Raw genomic sequence first — 20,548 nt, forward strand, 5'->3', positions numbered from 1 at the left:
GACTTGGAGTCTGATGAAGGTCCTGTCTAAGCATTACTATCAGAGTCAGTTGATGTAGAGAGTACTGGCCAACAGGGTGGCATGGTGGCTCAGTGGTTAGCACTGCTGCCTCACAGTGCCAGGGACCTGGGTTCAATCCCACCATTGGGTGTCTGTCTGTGTAGAGTTTGCACTTTCTCCTCATGTCAGTGTGCTCCAGTTTCCTCCCACAGTCCAAAGATGCGCAGGTTAGGTGGACTGGCCATGTGAAATTGCCCCAGGTGCCCAGAGATGTGCAGGCTAGGTGGATTAGCCACGGAAAGAAAATGCAGAGTTATTGGAATAGTGTGGGTCTTGGAAGGATGCTCTTCAAAGGGTCAGTGCAAACCTCAATGGACCAAATAGCCTCGATCTGTACCACAAAGATTCTCTGGTTCCTCTGTCACCTAACAGCTCCAAGTTGATCACCAGCTCAGTTTGGGATCAATGCTGCATGCAAATTGTCTAAGCACACAGGAGTTTTCAAGGGGCAGAGCTGGAACTGAGAGGTGTCATTTAAGACAAACACTGGAATGTTTTCCTCTCGGAGAAGGGGGTCAAGATTGATTTTAAGCATGTCAACATATTCTCTCTGGGGAGTAAGTGGAAAAGGATTCCTAGGCTGATTATTGGCTCCTTGACCCCATCAATAATAATCACCCATCACCAATAAGTCCTCAGGTAGGACTTGAACCTGGAATTTCAAACCCAGACACTACCCCTGTAGCACCACAAACATCTTGAACAGTTTAAGAAGGCAGGTGCAGAGAAGAGATTCCCACTGGAGTCAGTTTTAGGCTAAAGGGGATGGGCAGATTTCAAACACAGACGAGGAGCAATTACTTTTCTCCAAATAATCATCAACTCACTTCTCAAGAGTGTGATGGACACCAGGACACAGTATACATTTGAGGGGGAAATAGACAGATTTTTAAATTATTAATGGGTTGATGGGTTAATGGGGAGCAGCAGGAAAATGGAATTGAGGCCAAGCTGAAATCAGCCATGATGGTGTGAAATGGCAGTGGGCTAAATGGCCTAGTTCTTAAGTTCACAATCAGAATTAGGGGCCAAATATAAGATATATGTTTTAGCACCTATCAGACAACTCTGACGAAGTAATTTTTTTCTGGGCAGCAGTGAGAAATCTACTGCTATTATGGAGTAATTGATGTGAATAGCAGAGAACTGGAAACTGGATAAAAGATAGGAGGGAAAAAGAAATAGAAGGCAATGTTGACGGGTTTGAAGAAAGGGAGGTGGGAGAAAGCTCACGGGGAGTAGAAACATAGTGAGAGTGGCTGCATGGGGCTGGGTCTGTGCTGTAAATACTTCGACATCAAAGTAACATGATTCTTTAAAGTGCTTCAAGATGTCCTAAGAACTTGGGCCGAGTTATAGAAAATGTAAATTCTTTCTCTTAACAGAAATCAAAGCCTGCGAGAAGTGATTCTATTTCACAAGGCACAGCTCCTATTAGCAGCCTCTCTCCTGCAGGGAAATAGTGATTACACGTACCACGGTCTGAAAGTTGCCCCTTGCTGGCCTGAAACTCTCGGTGGGCCCACACTCCTCAGCGTGGCCATTACAGAAGCAGCTCCCCATTGCAATAAAGTCATAGATTGCGTAGTGTGCAAACCGCTGGGGTTTGAGGCTGGCTGCCAGGCTTGGACAGGGGCATGACTGCCGTTTGAGAAGACGCACTCGGATGTTGGTGACTTTCAACAGCTCCTGGGCTTGTATGCTGTAAGGGTCTTCCAAAGAGTGCGGAGGGGAGAGAACACGGAATATAACCTGTTGGACAATGAGAAACACAAGAATAATCAGACAACAGGAACTGAAATCAGGCTCATTTCTAAACCTACAAACATATAAAGTAGGCCACTCAGCCCCTCAAGTCTGCCTCACAATTCAGTCAGATCATGCGTATCTGATTACTTCATTTTCCTGTCTACCTCTGATAAGCAAGGGGGTGAAAAGTTATCAAGAATCCACCCACCTCTACTTTATAATTACTCAAAGTTCTGCTTCCACTGCCTTTTGAGCTAGAGCCCTCCAAAGCTTCAGGATTGCACAAGTGAACTTTCAATCAGACAGGAACCAATACCCCTATTGGCACAGAGCCTGGAGTGCTGTGAGTGAGAAGGGAGAAGATGATGGAGGAAACAAAACAGAAAATGATGTGTCAATTTGAACTGACATCTAAGAGTAGTAATTCAATGTTTGCGATGACATGGAGCCAGTGTGGGACTGGGGTGGACAAGGTCAGAAGTCACATGACACCACATTATAGTCCAACAGGTTTATTTGAAATCATAAGCTTTCAGAGTGAAGTCACCTGACGAAGGGGCAGTGCTCCAAAAGCTTATGATTTCAAATAAGCCTGTTGGACTATGGTTGTGTGACTTCTGACAATGTTTGTGAGGTAGAGAAAGAAAGTTTGCTGACTGGTTTGAGTGAGGCCTATGGGGCGGCACTGTGGAGGATCTATTTTACATTGTGAGAAGGAACAATCTAGATCTCTCTGGCCAAGAGGATGGACACTATCAATGCTTTCAAAGGAAACTAAACAGGCAGTCAAGGGAAATAATTTTAAAAAATGAACATGAAGGCTATGCAGTTAGTGTAGAAACTGACTGCATTTTTCTGCAAAGAGCCAACATGGATTCAACAGGCTGAATGGCTTCCCATTCTGCTATCGTAAAGACTTTATGGCAACTAATGAATATGCATATGCATCAAGACTTGATTAGGAGATAAATCCTCCAGTCAGATCACAGGCTTATACATTCCTACGCTTATCCATTCTTTTAAGTGTAAGATTTACTCAAGCTGTTTAATTGCTGCTTAAGGAATGAAAGCAACAGAGAGTTTTAAATTAGACGTTAGATATTGCCTCAAGTGACAGATATTAGATCATTATACAGATTGGAACGGCATGTGTCATATCAATAACGCATTTAAAACTTTCTACGCACGCTTTCTGTCAACACATCATTACAAATTTCAGGATCTCCTTTCATAATGTACACGAGTGCCTGTCCTGTCCTGTCCTGCTCGTGGCTACTTCTGGCAGGAGATCTGCTATCACGATATGTCACACTTCTGTCTCGCAACAGCCTCGTCGATCCACTGCATCTAGACCACTATTGGTCTGCAGGGCTCACTATGGGCAAAAGCATGTATTTACAGTGCCACACACTCACTTAGGCAGTACCATTATCAATGCAGTTACAGGGATTTATTACAAAAATAAGATACAACCTGACATTGAAACAGGGGTTGAACAGGTCAAATGATCCTGCCCTCTGACCCCATTTCCCTGGTGACTGCAGTGGGTCTTCATTTTGAGCATAAGCTCTTCATCAGAAATGTGGGAGAGGCTCAATGGAGCGGACTGCCAAACGGAAGCGGGGGGGGGGGGGAGCTGGGACTGTGATTGGTAGATGAAAGTCGGGGGTGATAGTGATAGGTCAGAGCAGAGGTGGAGCGGATAGGTGGGAAGGAAGATGGACAGGTAGGACAGTTCAAGAGGGCAGTGGCGAGTTGGAGGGTGAACTTGCAGAATGTTTCAGAGAATGTCTCTGAGACACACACACACACACACACACTAAACAACCCCACCGCCCTGTGGCCAAACACTTCAATTCCCCCTCCCACTCCTCCAAAGGACATGAAAGACCTGGGCCTCCTCCACCACCAGATTCTAGCTGATGCACGGAGGAAGGACGCCTCATCTTCTGCCTTGGGACCCTCCAAACACACGGGATCAATGTTGATTTCACCAGTTTCCTCATTTCCCCTCCCCCCATCTTATCCCAGATCCAACCCTCCAACTCAACTCCACCCTTTTGAACTGTCCTACCTGTCCATCTTCCTTCCCACCTATCCACTCTGATCTATCACCATCACCCACCCCCCCACCTCCATCTACCTGTCACATTTCCAGCTACCTTGCCCCCAGCCCCACCCTGCTCCCATTTATCTCTCAGCCCCCTGGGCCTCCCCCACATTCCTGATGAAGAGCTCATGCTCTAAACTTTGACCCTCTTGCTCCTTCGGATGCTGCCTGACCAGCACCACACTTTTTGACTTTCTCCTCACTTTCTCCTGCAGGGAGTCTTGCCAATGGAAGATTGATCAATACAATCTATCGGGGTGACCTGGGGAGAATGAGCCAGTTTTGGATTGTCCATGCTGTTCCACAATGGGCACAGTGCAATCAAGGCAGAAGTGAGGACTGCAGATGCTGGAGATCAGAGTCTAGACTAGAGTGCTTTTCCAGCACTACTGTAATCTAAACAGTGCAATCGTGGCCTGTTGAGTCCTCCTGCAATCTCCACAGCATTGGTTTGAGTCCAGCACTGTACAGACCAATCATGCTTGGCACGTTTTAGAGTTTGAGGCTGCACAAGAAAGCCAAGATCTTGGCGATTGATTTACTAGAATGGGGGCCTAGTGTTCATACAAACATATGAATAAGGAATGAGTAGGCCCTTTGAACCTGGTCCACCATTCAATAAGACCACGGCTGTTATGATTTGAATCTCAGCTCTATTCTGCACATTCCTGATAATCTTCCATCCCCTTGGCAATGAAGAACACACCTCTGCCTTGAAAATATTTGAGGATTTGAAAGACTCTGCAGCCACCAGTAATGTGCAGAGACTGGAGAAACTGTCACAGGACATAAGAGGAGGAATGTTCAAATTTACCAAGGATTTTGGGTCTGAGTGTTCACGAGAAACCAGGGGGAAAGCGTCAAAACAAGAGGATACTGATTGAAGATAATTTCTTCCAGACCAAACAGGAAATGTGTTAGAATCTGGAATGCAGTGTCTGACGCACGTTTGATGGTAATTTTCTTCAGGGAATTGGATAAATATTTGAATGGGAGCAGAAAATGCAGAACTATTCGGCAAGAGTAGGTGAATGAGTGACCTGTCAATAGCTCCTTCAGTAGCAGCCGCAGACACAACGGGCTGAACAGCCTCCCTCTGTGCTGTAAGATTCTGCAACCTGATCTTAATTAATGCCAGTGAACTTAGAAATAAAATTGGAAAAAAGGAAAAAGATGTGCAGATAGGAGTGCCATTTTTGTGATTGAAAGTGTTTCCTGTTTAGGGTGTTGTAAACTTGATTGTGAAAATGTTTACTTGTGAGGCTTCATCCAAGAACAAAATCCCTCCAAACTCTGGCTTAAAGAGACAGCTATGGCTCAGTGGTACCATTTTCGCCTCTCAGGACGAACCTTACATCTGAGATTTGAGTCTAAAGGGTAGATGCTATTGAGGGAGTAAGATATCTGACCAAGAGTTGGGGAAGGGATGGTAGGGGGCTACTCCACAGTGACCTATCAAATTTTAAACCTCACATCTAAAATGGATTGCCTGGCCATTATCACACTCTGTTAATCATATGCACAAGTTGGCAAATCCATTTCCAACAGTGACAATGCTGCTCAGGTACTGAACTGGCTGTACAAGAGGTTATGACAAATGCTATATAAATACAGCTTTGTGATCGCCGTATTTCCATTGTGCGAATCCTGCTCAGATGTGCCCAAGTTTATAAGTGTGCGCAGCTCTGGGGCACAGAAAGACACTGGGGCGATGGTGTAGTGATAATGTCACAGGATTAGTAATCCAGGCTAATATTCTGGAAACGTGGGTTAAAATCCCACCACAGCAGGTGGCACAATTTGAATTCAATGTAATCTGGAATTTAAAAGCTGGTCCAATTGAGATGATGTCAATTGTTGTAAAAACTCATTCCCTTTAAGGGAGGAAATCTGCTGTCCTTACTCAATTTGGCCTGTATGTGACTCTAAACCCACTGCAAGTTGTTGACTTGTGACTGCCTTCTGGACAGTTAGGGAGGGTAATAAATGGTGTCCCTGCCCACATCCAATTAATGAATTAAAGGAATGGTTAAATCACAATATAGGATGATACAACCTGCCCAAGGGCTCAAAGGTATAGCATTACGGGGTGATAAAGAGTTGTGTGAAATTATTACAGGCCAGATGGAAGAAAATGAGTTCCCCCGGTTGGACAGTCCTGAACAATGGGACCATTGCAGCCAGGTCATTCTGAGCTGAAAGCAGGAAACACTGCTGTGTACAAATAAAGGGGAGTGGAAATCTGGATGCATTGCCTGTGCCCCAATGTCTCAGAGGGTTCCAAAGGACAGAATCAATTTGGCTAGAGCTTGGGAACAAGAAGGGCTCAATCAATTGCTCAGTGTGATCTATGCAGCACCTACTAGTGGGAAGGTGATGAAAATTAAAACATAGACATGAATGCATCAGAGAGATTGCAGAAAGGATTCACAAGAATGGTCCCAGGCATGAGAAACTTCAATTCTGAGGATGGATTGAAGGAGATAGGACTGTTCTCATGGACAGAAGAAGGCTGAGAGGTGATTGGATAGAGGTTTTGGGTAAAGGGCTCTCGACAGAGCAGATACTGGGAAATCTCTCCTGCTCATAAAAGGATCAAGAAAGAGAGGGCGCAGATTTAAAGCAATTTGTGAAAGAAGCAAGGTGATGTGAGAAGTAAAACTTGCTTCACACAGGGATCTGATGGAGGCAGGTTAAATTGAGTCTTATAGAGAGGCTTACAGAAGCTAGGCAGAAGAGTGAGATCAAGACGTGATGCCCATTTAGCAATTCTCCTGAACCATAACAATTTTGTGATTCAGGGTTGGTAAGAGAATGATAAGGAGCACGCAGTTCAGACAGCGAAAGAAAATTCAGTGGCAGGACAGTTGTGATCAAAACTGGACATCAAAATAGGCTTCAGGGGCCAAATGTCCAACTCCTCTCTCATTCCTGGCTCATTTGCACAGCTGACTGCCATTCAACTAACACTCTGCTGGAAAATGTCGCAGGTTTGGGCCTAGGTGTGATGCCGCATGTAGTTGAATAACATACCCCCCCCCACTATGAAGGTGTCAGCTATACAGGATGAAATAAGGAAGAAGATGGGAAGGAGTAGCAGGGAGTGGGAGGATTAGCAGGATTCTATCAATGTGGAAATTCTTGGGGGGACGGAGGAAATGCGGATTATATGTGAGTTGTGAGGCGTGGGAGAACTGGGTGTCCTGGGGGGTGTGTAGGGGCTGGAAGGAGTGCCTCTGGGAGCATACCACATACAGTGGGCGGCACGGTGGCACAGCGGCTAGCACTGCTGCCTCACAGCGCCAGAGACACGGGTTCAATTCCCACCTCAGGCGACTCTCTGTGTGGAGTTTGCGCATTCTCCCAGTGTCTGCGTGGGTTTCCTCCAGGTGCTCCGGTTTCCTCCCACAAATCCAAAAAAAATGCAGTTAGGTGAATTGGCCATGCTAAATTGCCCGTAGTGTTAGGTGAAGGGGTAAATGTAAGGGAATGGGTCTGGGTGGGTTACGCTTCGGTGGGTCGGTGTGGACTTGTTAGGCCGAAGGGCCTGTTTCCACACAGTAAGTAATCTAAAAGGTGAGGTATTTATGTCACTAAAGGCTCCTGAGGCATTGTTCTCAGGCCTTATGGGACTAGAGGTCCCATGGAGAATATGCTTGGGCTGGGCAAGGCGGACCAGACATCATCTTTTTAGCATCCACAAGTAAGATACTTTGACAGGAGTTGATTTGAAACTGAACAACTCAGGAAGCCCGGTCTCCACAGCAACATGGGAATGAGTCATTCGGTGTGATAAATGTATTTGCCAATGTTGTCAAAAAGAGTCCAAATGTATATGGAGTGTGTAATCACCACAGTGCATGAAGTAACATGTTCAAAATTCTTTTCAAATTCTTCACTCCCCCTTCATGACCCACACCCTGAAGCAGTTTCATTCTTTGACGGGTTTGGGAATTTGCACTTGATCTTTTAACTTGAATCACACATATGTTTGGTGTTTCAGTGATGTGTGTAAACTAATGACCAGTAATGTCAGCTGGCTTCAGAACCCTCTGTGCTCTGTGCTAAACACTGGAGATTGTCATGTTTTCAGGAAGAGAGGGTTACTGCATGGAACAACCCGACATTACAACATGGACAGAGATAACTTTGGATCCTGCACAACATCTCATATTCTAAGGCAGATCCTCATTGACACTGTATGGTTCTATCTGTAAAATCAAAGGTAATTTAGAGATGTACAGCATGGAAACAGACACTTCGGTCCAACCAGTCCATGCCGACCAGATATCCCAACCCAATCTAGTCCCACCTGCCAGCACCCGGCCCATATCCCTCCAAACCCTTCCTATTCATATACCCATCCAAATGCCTCTTAAATGTTGCAATTGTACCAGCCTCCACCACATCCTCTGGCAGGTCATTCCATACACGTACCACCCTCTGCATGAAAAAGTTGCCCCTTCGGTCTCTTTTATATATCATTCCCCTCTCTCCTCTAGTTCTGAACTCCTCAACCCCAGGGAAAAGACTTTTTCCACTTATCCTATCCAAGCCCCTCATGATTTTGTAAACCTCTATAAGGTCAACCCTCAACCTCCAACGTTCCAGGGAAAACAGCCTCTCCCTATAGCTCAAATCCTCCAACCCTAGCAACATCCTTGTAAATCTTTTCTGAACCCTTTCAAGTTTCACAACATCATTCCGATGGGAAGGAGACCAGCATTGCACACAATATTCCAAAAGTGGCCGAACCAATGTCCTGTACAGTCACAACATGACCTCCCAACTCCTGTACTCAATACCCTGACCAATAAAGGAAAGCATACCAAACACCTTCTTCACTATCCTATCTACCTGTGACTCCACTTTCAAGGAGCTATGAACCTATACTCCAAGATCTCTTTGTTCAGCAACATTCCCTAGGAACTTACCATTAGTGTATAAGTCCTGCTAAGATTTACTTTCCAAAAATGCAGCACCTCACATTTATCTAAATTAAACTTCAGCTGCCACTTCTCAGCCCATTGGCCCACTTGGTCATGAAGCTGTTGTAATCCAAGGTAACCTTCTTCGCTGTCCACTACACCTCCAATTTTGGTGTCATCTGCAAACTTACTAACTGTACCTCTTATGTTCACATCCAAATCATTTATGTAAATGATAAAAAGTAGTGGACCCACGACCGATCCTTGTGGCACTCCATTGGTCACAGGCCTCCAGTCTGAAAAACAACCCTCCACCACCACCCTCTGTCTTCTACCTTTGAGTCAGTTCTGTATCCAAATGGCCAGTTCTCCCTATAATCCGTGAGATCTAACCTTGCTAATCAATCTCCCATGGGGAACCTTGTTGATCACTTTACTGAAGTCCATATAGATCACAAATACCGCTCTGGCCTCATCAATCCTCTTGATTACTTCTTCAAAAAAACTCAATCAAGTTTGTGAGACATGATTTCCCACGCACAAAGCCATGTTGACGAACCCTAATCAGTTCTTGCCTTTCCAAATACATGTACACCCTGTCCCTCAGGATTCCCTCCAACAACTTGCCCACCACCGATGTCAGGCTCACTGGTCTATAGTTCTCTGGCGTGTCCTTACCACCCTTCTTAAACAATGGCACCACGTTAGCCAACCCCCAGTGTTCCGGCACCTCACCTGAGACTATCGATGATACAAATATCTCAGCAAGAGGCCCAGCAATCACTTCTCTATCTTCCCACAGAGTTCTGGGGTACACCTGATCAGGTCCTGGGGATTTATCCACCTTTACCCGTTTCAAGACATCCAGCACTTCCTTCTATGTAATATGGACATCTTGCAAGGTGTCATCATCTATTTCCCTAGATTCTATATCTTCCATGTCCTTTTCCACAGTAAATACTGATGCAAAATACTCGTTTAGTATCTCCCCCATTTTCTGCAGCTCCACACAAAGGCCGCCTTGCTGATCTTTGAGGGGTCCTATTCTCTCCCTAGTTACCCTTTTGTCCTGAATGTATTTGTAAAAAAACCCTTTGGATTCTCCTTGATTCTATTTGCCAAAGCTATCTCGTGTCCCCTTTTTGCCCTCCTGATTTCCCTCTTAAGTATACTCCTCCTGCCTTTATAATCTAAGGATTCACTTGATCTATCCTGTCTATACCTTTACATATGCTTCCTTCTTTTTCTTAACCAAACCCTCAACATCTTTAGTCATCCAGCATTCCCTATACTTACCAGCCTTTCCTTTCACCCGAACAGGAATATGCTTTCTCTGGATTCTCGTTATCTCATTTCTGAAGGCTTCCCATTTTCCAGCCGTCCCTTTACCTGCGAACATCTGCCCCCAATCAGCTTTTGAAAGTTCTTGCCTAAAACCGCCAAAATTGGCCTTTTTCCAATTTAGAACTTCAACTTTTAGATCTGGTCTATCCTTTTCCATCACTATTTTAAATTTAATAGAAATTATGGTCGCTGGCCCCAAAGTGCTCCCCCATTGATACCTCAGTCACCTGCCCTGCCTTATTTCCCAAGAGTCGGTCAAGTTTTGCACCTTCTCTAGTAGGTACATCCACATACTGAATCAGAAAATTGTCTTGTACACACTTAACAAATTCCTCTCCATCTAAACCCTTACCACTATAGCAATCCCAGTCTATGTCTGGAAAGTTAAAATCCCCGACCATAACCACCCTATTATTCTTACATAGACGAGATCTCCTTACAAGTTTGTTTCTCAATTTCCGTCTGACTATTAGGAGATCTATAATACAATTCCAATAAGGTGATCATCCCTTTCTTATTTCTCAGTTCCACCCAAGTAAGTTCCCTGGATGTATTTCCGGGAATATCCTCCCTCAGCACAGCTGTAATGCTATCCCTTATCAAAAACACCACTCCGCCTCCGGTCTTGCCTCCCTTTCTATCCTTCCTGTAGCATTTGTATCCTGGAACATTCAGCTGCCAGTCCTGCCCACCCCGGAGTCACGTTTCTGTAATTGCTATGATATCCCAGTCCTATGTTCCTAACCATGCCCTGAGTTCATCTGCCTTCCCTGAAATAAATGCAGTTTATTAGTCCTACCTTGTCCCTGCCTGTCCTGTTTGACTCGCTTCTGTCCTCAACTGTACCAGTCTCCGATTGATCTCTTTCCTCACTATCTCCATGGGTCCTATCCCCCACCCCCCCCCCCCCCCACCTTACTTGTTTAAATCCTCCCAAGCAGTTCTAGCAAATTTCCCTGCCAGTATATTAGTCCCCTTCCAATTTAGGTGCAATTTGTCCTTCTTGTACAGGTCACTTCTACCCCAAAAGAGATTCCAATGATCCAAAAATGTGAATCCTTCTCCCATACATCAGCTCCTCAGCCATGCATTCATCTGCTCTATCCTTCTATTCCTGCCCTCACTAGCTCGTAGCACTGGGAGTAATTACTCTCGAGAACCTCCTTTTTAAATTCCTGCCTAACTCTCTGTAATCTCCCTTTAGAATCTCAACCTTTTCCCTTCCTATGTCATTGGTTCCAATGTGGACAATGACCTCTTGATGGCCCCTCTCCCCCGTGAGAACATTCTGCACCCTCTCTGAGACATCCTTGATCCTGGCACCCGGGACACAACATACCATTCTGATTTTTCTTTTCTGGCCACAGAAACATCTGTCTGTACCTCGGACTAGAGAATCCCCTAACACAATTGATCTCTTGGAACCAGACGTACCCCTCGTTGCATTAGAGCCAGTCTCAATACCAGAAACTTGGCTGTTCGTGCTACGTTCCCCTGAGAATCCATCACCCCCTACATTTTCCAAAACAGCATACCTGTTTGAAATGGGTATATCCACAGAACACACCTGCACGAGGTGCATACCTCTCTAACCTTTCCTGGAGTTAACCCATCTATGTGACAGTATCTGAGACTTTCCTCCCTTCCTATAACGGCCATCCATGACATACTGTTGCTGCTGCAAATTCCTCATTGCTTCTAACTGTCTCTCCAACCGATCCATTCGATCTGATAAGATTCGCAATCAACAGCATTTATGGCAGATATAATCTGCAGTAACCCTTAAACTCTCTTTAAAGTCCCACATCTGACAAGAAGCACAGATCACTCTACTAAAGGCCATTTTTGCTCCTTCACAATCTACAGACCCAGAAAATAACACCGTCTTATTCCTCTACAAAATACTGGCCCAGGTTAGATTAATAGTTATGGCTTATATTTTAAGTTTAATCAAAAGACATATCTCAAAAAACATATAATCAAGAAAAAACCCACTCTACTCACTACTGCAGATTTTCTGTAGTCCACTTAAAACAACTAACTTATTCAATTCTGAACTTTGTCCAAACAGCTCCTCAAAGATCATTTGTAAATTTCACTGTTTATTAATTTTCCCAGACGCACTCTGATGTCCAGCGATACATGAATTCAAACAGCAAAGATAGTGCTGTGCAGGTTCACTCTGGTGTCAGTTTCTCTCTCTCTCTCCTGCACTGACCGCACCATGTGCTTCCTTTGTCTGTTCTTCTCCCTTTTAAAACTGCTGTTGTTTTGACTTTTTTTTTCCAGAAGTTCCAAAATAATGCAACAGTATCTAAAACAGTAATTGCTGCTACTGGAATTCGAGGAAATCACCTCCAGCACCTAAAATACCTCAAAACAAAAATGAGCAGCTGTTACAGCCAGAAATTTTTCCCGTCCTCCATCTTGGATTAGCCAGAATTCCTCAATATCAACATTTTGGGGATTACCATTGACCAGAAACTCAACTGGATTTACCACATAAATAGTGTAACTGTAAGAGCAGGTTAGAGGCTAGGAATACTGCAGTGAGTAACTGACCTCCTGACTCCCCACAGCCTGTCAACAAGGTAAAACTCAGGAGTGTGATCGAATACTCCCCAATTGCCTGTTTGAGTGCAGCTCCAGCAACTCAAGAAGCTTGACACCATCCAGGACAAAACAGCCTGTTTGATTGGCATCACATCCATAAAAATACACTCCCTCCACCACAGATCCTCAGTAGCAGCAGTGTGTACTATCTACAAGATGCACTGCAGAAATTTGCCACTGATCCTTAGACAGCACCTTCCAAATCCATGACCACTTCCATCTAGAAGGACAAGGGCAAGTAATACATGGGAATGCCACCACATGCAAGTTCCCCTCCAAGCCACTTACCATCCTGACTTGGAAATATATCACCATTCCTTCACTGTTGCTGGCTCCAAATCCTGGAATCCCCTCTCCATTGAGAGTCTACTTATAGCACATGAACTCAGTAGTTCAAGAAACTCACCACCATCTTCTCAAAGGGAACAAGGAATGGGCAGTAAATGCCGGCCAGCCAGTGATGCCCATGAACACGAGTGAATAAGAGAAAACTACCATCGTAGAGACACCTCCCACACATAGACATCCCCACTCACAAAGATAACTTTGACCCCTCATTCAGAACAATTCTAACTGGAGGACCGAGAGCAGGCTAAGCTGATGGAGATTGTTCACAATTATTTTTGGTCACAGGACGAGTGAATGAGGCATATGGGATTATCAACACCTTCTCCTAAAACTGCACCCTAACCACTCCTGTCCTAGAAGCCCCAAACTCGGGGAAAGAATGTCCCAGCATCTATGCTGGCAAGCCCTTCATTGTATATACATGTTTCACTGCCTTCACCTCTCACTCTGGTGAACTGCAGGGAATATTGGAACAATTCACTTAGCCGCTCCAGAGACCAATCCTGATAAGAGCCAGAAACATTACTCAGTCACCTGAAAATTGAGAAATTTTGTTTTTGACTCTGAAAAGTGACATCCCAGCAGTGACCCCTATGTGTCACCACTTCCTACCTTCTGTCACTGAGAGTAAACCCCCTGTTTAGTTCCATTCTCAGATCTCTGTCCTGCCACAGACTCATGCAGCACAGAAAAAGACCCTTTGGTCTAACCAATCCATGCCAACCAAAATCTCAAACTAAACTATTTGTCAAAGTGTCCCCTGGCTTCACAATCTCTGATTTTATTTGTCTATTATGGGATAAAGGCCTTTTGAAAATCCAGAACAATTACATCTTCTGCTTGTGTCAAATCTATATTAACTCAAACAAATTTAACAATGATGTTGCTGTGCAAACGAAGCAAGGATACTGTAGAGAGAAAAAAAACTTTTTCACACAGTGAATGGTTAGCATTTGGAATGTGCCTACTGGAAATGTGGTGAAGGCAGCTTCAATTGAGGCATTCAAGAGGGCATTAGACGGTTATTGGGATAGAACTGTTGTGCAGGGGTGTGGAGGAAAGGCAGGAGATTAGCACTTGGTAATAGAACCAGTGAAGACATAATAGGTTGAAATGGAGACAAAGGATCATGGTGGAGGGTTGCTTTTTGGTCTGGAGGCCTGTGAACAGTGGATTGCCACATGGATCGGTGCGAGGTTCACTGTTTTCTGCCATCGATATAAATGATTTGGACAAGAACTTAGTAACTATGGTTGGTAAATTTGCAGCTGACATCAAATTGGTAGTGTAGTGGACAGCGATGAAGGTTACCTCAGAGAACAACGGGATCGGAGTAGATGGACCAAGGAGTGGCAGATGGAGTTTAATCTAGAAAAACGTGAGATGCTGGATTTTGGAAAAGCAAATCAGGGCTGGGCTTATGCAGTTAATAGTAAGGTCCTGGGGAGTGTTGTAAATTCATAGTTCCTCGAAAATGAAGTCACAAGTAGACAGGACAGTGGAGGTGTTCAGTACACTTGCCTTTATTGGTCAGTGCATTGAATATAGGAGTTGGGAGGTCATGTTGTGGCTGTACAGGACATTGGTTAGGCCACTTTTGGAATATTGCATGCAATTTTGGTCTCCCTGCTATAGGAAGGATGTTGTGAAACTTGAAAGGGTTCAGAAAAGACTTACAAGGATGTTGTCAGGATTGGAGGGTTTGAGCTATAGGGAGAGGCTGATTAGACTGGGACTATTTTCCTTGGAATGTTGGAAGCTGAGGGATGGCCTTATAGAAGTTTATAAAATCAAGAGGGGCATGGAAAGGGTGTACAGCCAAGCTTTTTTTCTTCAGGTGTGGGAGTCAAAAACTAAAAGGCATAGGTTTAAAGTGAAAGGGGAAAGATTTAAAAGGAACTGAAGGGGCAATTTTTTCATGCAGAGGGTGGTGTGTGTGTGTGGAATGAACTGCCAGCCAAAAGTCATAGAGGCTGTTATAATTACAACATTTAAAAGGCATCTGGATGGATAGATGAATAGGAAGGGTTCAGAGGGATATGGGCCAAGTGCTGACAAATGGGACTAGATTAATTTAGGATATCTGGTCAGAAGGGACAAGTTGGACCCAAAGGGTCTGTTTCTGTGCTGTACAGCTGTATGACTCTATCTAACTGTAAATCATTGGTACATACCACAAAGAGCAAGAGGCCCAATACTAATCTCCGTGAAATCCCATTGCAAACAGACTTCCAGTCACAGAATCATCCGATTACTTTGTTTCCTGTCAATGAACCCTTTGGTCCACTAGACATTTGTTCTCTGGCCAGGTTTTCACATGGCACTTTGTCAAAAGCCTTGCTAAATGTAATATACATTACATTAACTACACATCCCTCATCACTCCTGCTTTTGATCTAAAAAAAAATCATTCAATCATATTAGTTAGGAATAACCTTCTCTTAACAAATCAATGTTGTCCTCGATTAATCCATTAAAACATTTTAGCTGCACACTCTGGGCAGTAATTGCTATGGTCCCAGCTTCTAATGAAGATAGAATTTAAGTTACCTGTGAAAGCTTTGTCTCAAATTGGAGATCATGCAGCAGTGAGCAATGAGGGTGAGATTTCCAATGTAGGAAGGGGGGAGTACTTCCCCATCCACTCTTTGGTTTTGCCTTCTTTGACATCAAAGGAAAAAATCTAAATATCACATTTTGCCCCCCACTCCTGAAAATCTAAACATTAACAGATCAAGAAGGGCGATCTCTCTCAATGGTGGCCCCAAAATGGTTTCAGTATTTGCATTTTGCCAATTAAAGAAGAACTGTAATGTTAAACTTTTAAGTAATTCTACTGGTACTAAAGCTTTTGTCCCTAGGTACCTGGAACCTAAAATGGTGCCAGGAGTGACGACTTTCTAATTTTTCTACCTGAGCACACGTGACAATAAAACCTGATTTCTTATTGGTCCCCTCCTAAATGATGACTATCACTGTCCCTCCCATTTGAAACAACAGGACACTCCCACCTACACTCTGATCGTCCAACAGTGCGCATGTAGCCATCGGGGATTAATCAGAACCTCTGCTGTTGCTTCTCTTAACAGCGTGAGATAAATTTCATCAGGAAGTGGTGAGTTATCCACTCTAAGATGCTAAACCCCACACTACTTCCTTCAAGTGTGTTTATCTGTTTCAATATTTCATATTCCTCTTCATGAACCACAATATCTCCTTCTTTTGTGAAGAGAGGTGCAAAATATTTAATAAGGACCATGATGATGTTATCCACCTCTACTATTTTGCTTTTTGATAGGCCCTACTCCTTACTTGCTTATTCTCAAGTTCCTTATGCATTAATAAATCTGTGTGTGTGTATATGTATGTCTGTGTTGGGGGGGGGGTGTTTCTAGATTTTTGCCTGACAACGTCTTTTTCATGCTGCCTTTTTACTTACCTCATACTCTGTTTTCAGCCCTGTAATTTCTATAGTCTACTAGGCTTTCTGCAACTCTGAAATCTTACTGGACTGGAAACATTCATTCTGTTTCTTTCTCCACAGACACTGTCAGACCTGCTGAGTTTCTGTTTTGATTTGAGCACTGTGAATCTGTCCTTTATTGTCACATCTTAGCCTTTAAGCGCCTTGATGTCTAAAAGGTTGTGGATTTGGGAGTCCCACTCATTTTCTTTTTCTGTTGCAATACTTATTTTCCTGAACCATCAGTATCTCTTCCTAGTATGTTTCCCACTACTCAAACACTGATTTACCTTCAACCAGCAGGTGAGTACACAGAAAAGTACCAAGCATTTAGTTTTGGTGTGTAGACTGTGGAATCACAATCCAAACCAAAGAGTTAGGTTCTGAAGAAGGTACGCAACAAAGTGACCAGGGTTCTACGTGCAGTGCAGGTTGTGAAAGTGATTTAAAAAGTCACACAGGATCCTAGTCTTTATAAACACAGGCATAAATACAAAACTAAGGAAGCTTTGGTGAGCCTGTAGAAAACATAAGGTCAGCCTCAACTGGAATACTGTAACCAATCCTGCGCACCACACTTTAAGAATGATGTGAAAAACTTTGGACAGGTTGCAGATTAGACTTATAATAATGTTTACAGGGATGAGGGAATTTTGCTTCAGCAGATAACTTGGAGTAGCTGGGACTGTTGTCTTTACAATGTACAGATGAGCTCAAAGTGATGACATCCAATCAAAATTGTGTGTGAAGAACAGTTCTGGTTGGTGAAACAGTGAGAACCAGAGGGTAAAAATTTAATGTGGTTGGTGAAAATGTCATACATGCCTGATATGTGGCCAGCAGTTATTTTGTTTGTCGTGAAGAAACTGGAGGGCAATATTTTCTCCTGCTTGAATAAGCAAATTTCTTCACAGCAATTTGTCAAATGTACATTCAACCCCAAATTAACAATATCTCTCACACTTCACCAGCATTCATCATCTGAGTTGGAAGAAGTGATTAAGACATTATCATTGTTGTTATAGTGTGAGAGCTACTTTGTAACAATTGCCAAAATGATTGTGTCAATTTGTAATTAAACTTTAATATTAAAGTCTGCCCTCCTTCCCTAGTGTGACCTTCAGTAATAACATACATATCAAGTCCAACACACTTATAGCTGACAAATGGTCACCCCTAATGTGGAATGGGGGATAATAATGGGAAATAAACGTATAAGGATCAATGTACTTTTAACCAGAAACTGACACCTTTAAACAGTGTGGTACTCCCTCAGCACTGCCCCCTCAACACTGTGGCGCCTCTTCAGCGCTGACCCTCTGACACTGTGCACTCCATCAGGGTTGAACCACCCCCAACACCGTGGCACTCCGAGCGCTGACCCCCTCCCTGGACACTGCAGCACTCCCTCAGCATTGACCCACTCCCAAACACAGTGGCACTCTCTCAGCACTGACTATCCAACACTGCGGCACTCCCTCAGCACTGACCTCCACTGACACTGCGGTGCTCCATCATCGTTGATCCCCACCGACACTGCAGTGCTCCCTCAGCACTGACCCCCTATCCCGACACTCCCTCAACGCTGACCCTCCAACACTGTGGCACTCCCTCAGCACTGACTCCCTACCCTGACACTGCAGTGTTCCCTCAGCACAGACGCAACCCCCCCCCCCTCCCCCCCACCCCCGTGGTGCTTCCTCAGCACTGACCCTCCAACACTGCGGCATTCCCTCAGCGCTGTCTTCCTGACAGGCTGAAGTGGGAAACTGAGGTGCTATATGGCTGAATGTAGACGTTTTGATGGAGAACAGGGGAGTTCTGGCCAATTTCTAATCCCTCAAAAATTGACAACAACAAAAAAAAAAGTTACTTCTTTCACTGTGGCTTGTGGCAATGGGCACTGAATACCTAAGGTGCAACGTCTCTGTACAGCTGAACAGTAATTGCATCTTGAAAGTATTTCATGGACAGAGAGGAGCAGTTTGGGATGGCCTCAGTTTGTGAATGGTACTACATAAATGCAAGCTGCTTCTATCTTAAATATGGATGTCTCAACAAGGAGTCAGGTCCATAGCCGTTCATAGCCTAAGTCAGCACCATTCCAGTCAATATGAGTAAAAATAGTTACCTCTCCTCTGTTACAAGGGAATGGATTCGAATATCTGGAAGTACAAATTGCCCCGATCTGGTTCAGGTCATCGGGCAGTCCAAAAGTCTCACTGCAGTTTGTGGCAAAATATTTGTAGGGTTTCCAGGTGGAGCCGAAGTCTTGGGAACGTTCCAGAACCATGGCAGCGGGTCTGGGAGATTTAAAGATCATGATGAGGTGGGTGAAGTAGAAGTAAGTGTCCAGATCCAGCTGGATGGTCTCTCTGTAACTCCCCGGGCTGGACTGCCACCAGGTCTGCGGGAGCTGGAATGACGAATCGGTCATCGCCACCGCTGGGTGGGAATGCCGTCTAGAACTCCCACTGCACTTCCCACATGTCAAGGCTTCTGAGCAGCCCCTTCCCAAGTGTGAGCAGAAGAGCTGAGTACTGTTTACTCCGCAGGTTGTGCTGGTTTGGAGCAGCCTGGCTGCTGCCAGGTTTCCCAGGTGAGGATTACAGGCACCAGACTCACAGTGCCTCCTCACCCCTGGCACATCCACCAACCCTGAAACATACAGAGACGGGAATCCAAATTACTGACAGCAGTAAGTACAGCATCATCACTGCCCCACAGCACAACAGCAAACAACTCCAATGGCAAAATTCAATCCTGTTTCACTGCAGTTTGATATAACGAGAGACAAAACTCCTTCATCTAGATACACAATCCTTGTGCTACTCAGATGGTGCAATTCACATTTAGTTACTTCGAAATGGAGTAATCTGCAGGTTAGGTTTTGTACACAGAGGTAGACACAGCAGTGCCGATCACAGCTGTCAACATCTGCATAACTCCAGGGACACTCTACAATCTGATATTACTCCCAATCAATCTCCTGTATCCCTGCTGGAGACGGGACAGTTTAATCCTCAGGCTCAGTTACTCTCTCCCTTGGCCTCAGACAGTCTGGGGTTACACTCTCCCCCTTGGCCTCAGACAGTCTGGGGTCACACTCTCCCCCTGGCCCCAGTCAGTCTGGGGTCACTCTCTCCTTGGCATGATGAGTTCCAAGTCTCCATGGTCACATTGCTCAGGCATATTGGTTTCAGTGACTGAGCTGGGGCTGGGATCAGTGGAAACAAGCTGTTCACCTACTGAGGGTAGCACAAGAAAGCAGCACATGGGGAGGGAGAAAGGGAAGAGGAGTGTGTGAGAGAGAGAGAGGGAGGGAATGGGAGTGTGAGAATGGAGGAGGCAGGGTTGGAGTGAGGGCTCTGCGCTCTGAGACCTGCCCGCTCCCCAGCCCTCCTGGTACATACCGGCTGCCCGGGGCAGCCAGCCCAGGGCCAGGAGCACACCGGCGGCCAGCAACACGCTCATCTCCGTCCCTCGCTCGCTCAGGCGCTGCCGACAGCCCCGGGCTCAGTCCCGAGGAGCCGGCTCCCTACTCCCGGATAGCGCTCTCCTCTCCCCGGCTCCTACATCTCCCTGAGCAGCCTGTCCTCCCGCTTTATATAACTCCCCCTCCCCCAGACCGGCCGGCCCCCGTCACTTGATCAAGAATGTCCGCTCACACACACCCTCTCCCCCTCCCTCTCTCTCTTCTCCCTCCCTCTCTTTCTCTCTCCTCCCAATACCTTTCCCTCCCACTCTCTTCTCCCTTTATCTTTCCGTCTCCCTCGCCATTCCTGAATCTCCCCTCCCCTCCCCTCTCCCTCTCCCTGTCACCTCCCTCTATCTCTTCCTCTGTCTTTTCCCTCCATCTTTCTATCTCTTCCTCTCTGTCTCCTCCTTTTCTCCCTGTCTCTGATTTCAGTCTGCACTTTCTCCCACATCCTC

At 45.1% G+C, this 20,548-nt stretch overlaps 1 protein-coding gene across 1 annotated transcript in view; it reads right to left on the reverse strand.

Moving 5' to 3' along the window:
* The window catches only part of ntn4 (netrin 4), a 53,211-nt gene extending 32,999 nt beyond the window's left edge, over window positions 1-20,212 (reverse strand). Inside the window, exons 1-3 of the mRNA XM_072562388.1 lie at window positions 20,029-20,212; window positions 18,747-19,273; window positions 1,537-1,812 (exon numbers count right to left, since the gene is read on the reverse strand). Coding sequence (XP_072418489.1) covers window positions 1,537-1,812; window positions 18,747-19,273; window positions 20,029-20,089 — 864 coding nt within the window. The 5' untranslated portion in view covers window positions 20,090-20,212. The remainder of the gene's footprint in view (window positions 1-1,536; window positions 1,813-18,746; window positions 19,274-20,028) is intronic.
* Window positions 20,213-20,548: the final 336 nt, after the last annotated feature.

This window comes from Chiloscyllium punctatum, chromosome 44, assembly GCF_047496795.1.
Source record: "Chiloscyllium punctatum isolate Juve2018m chromosome 44, sChiPun1.3, whole genome shotgun sequence".
Classification (NCBI taxonomy): Eukaryota; Metazoa; Chordata; class Chondrichthyes; order Orectolobiformes; family Hemiscylliidae; genus Chiloscyllium; species Chiloscyllium punctatum.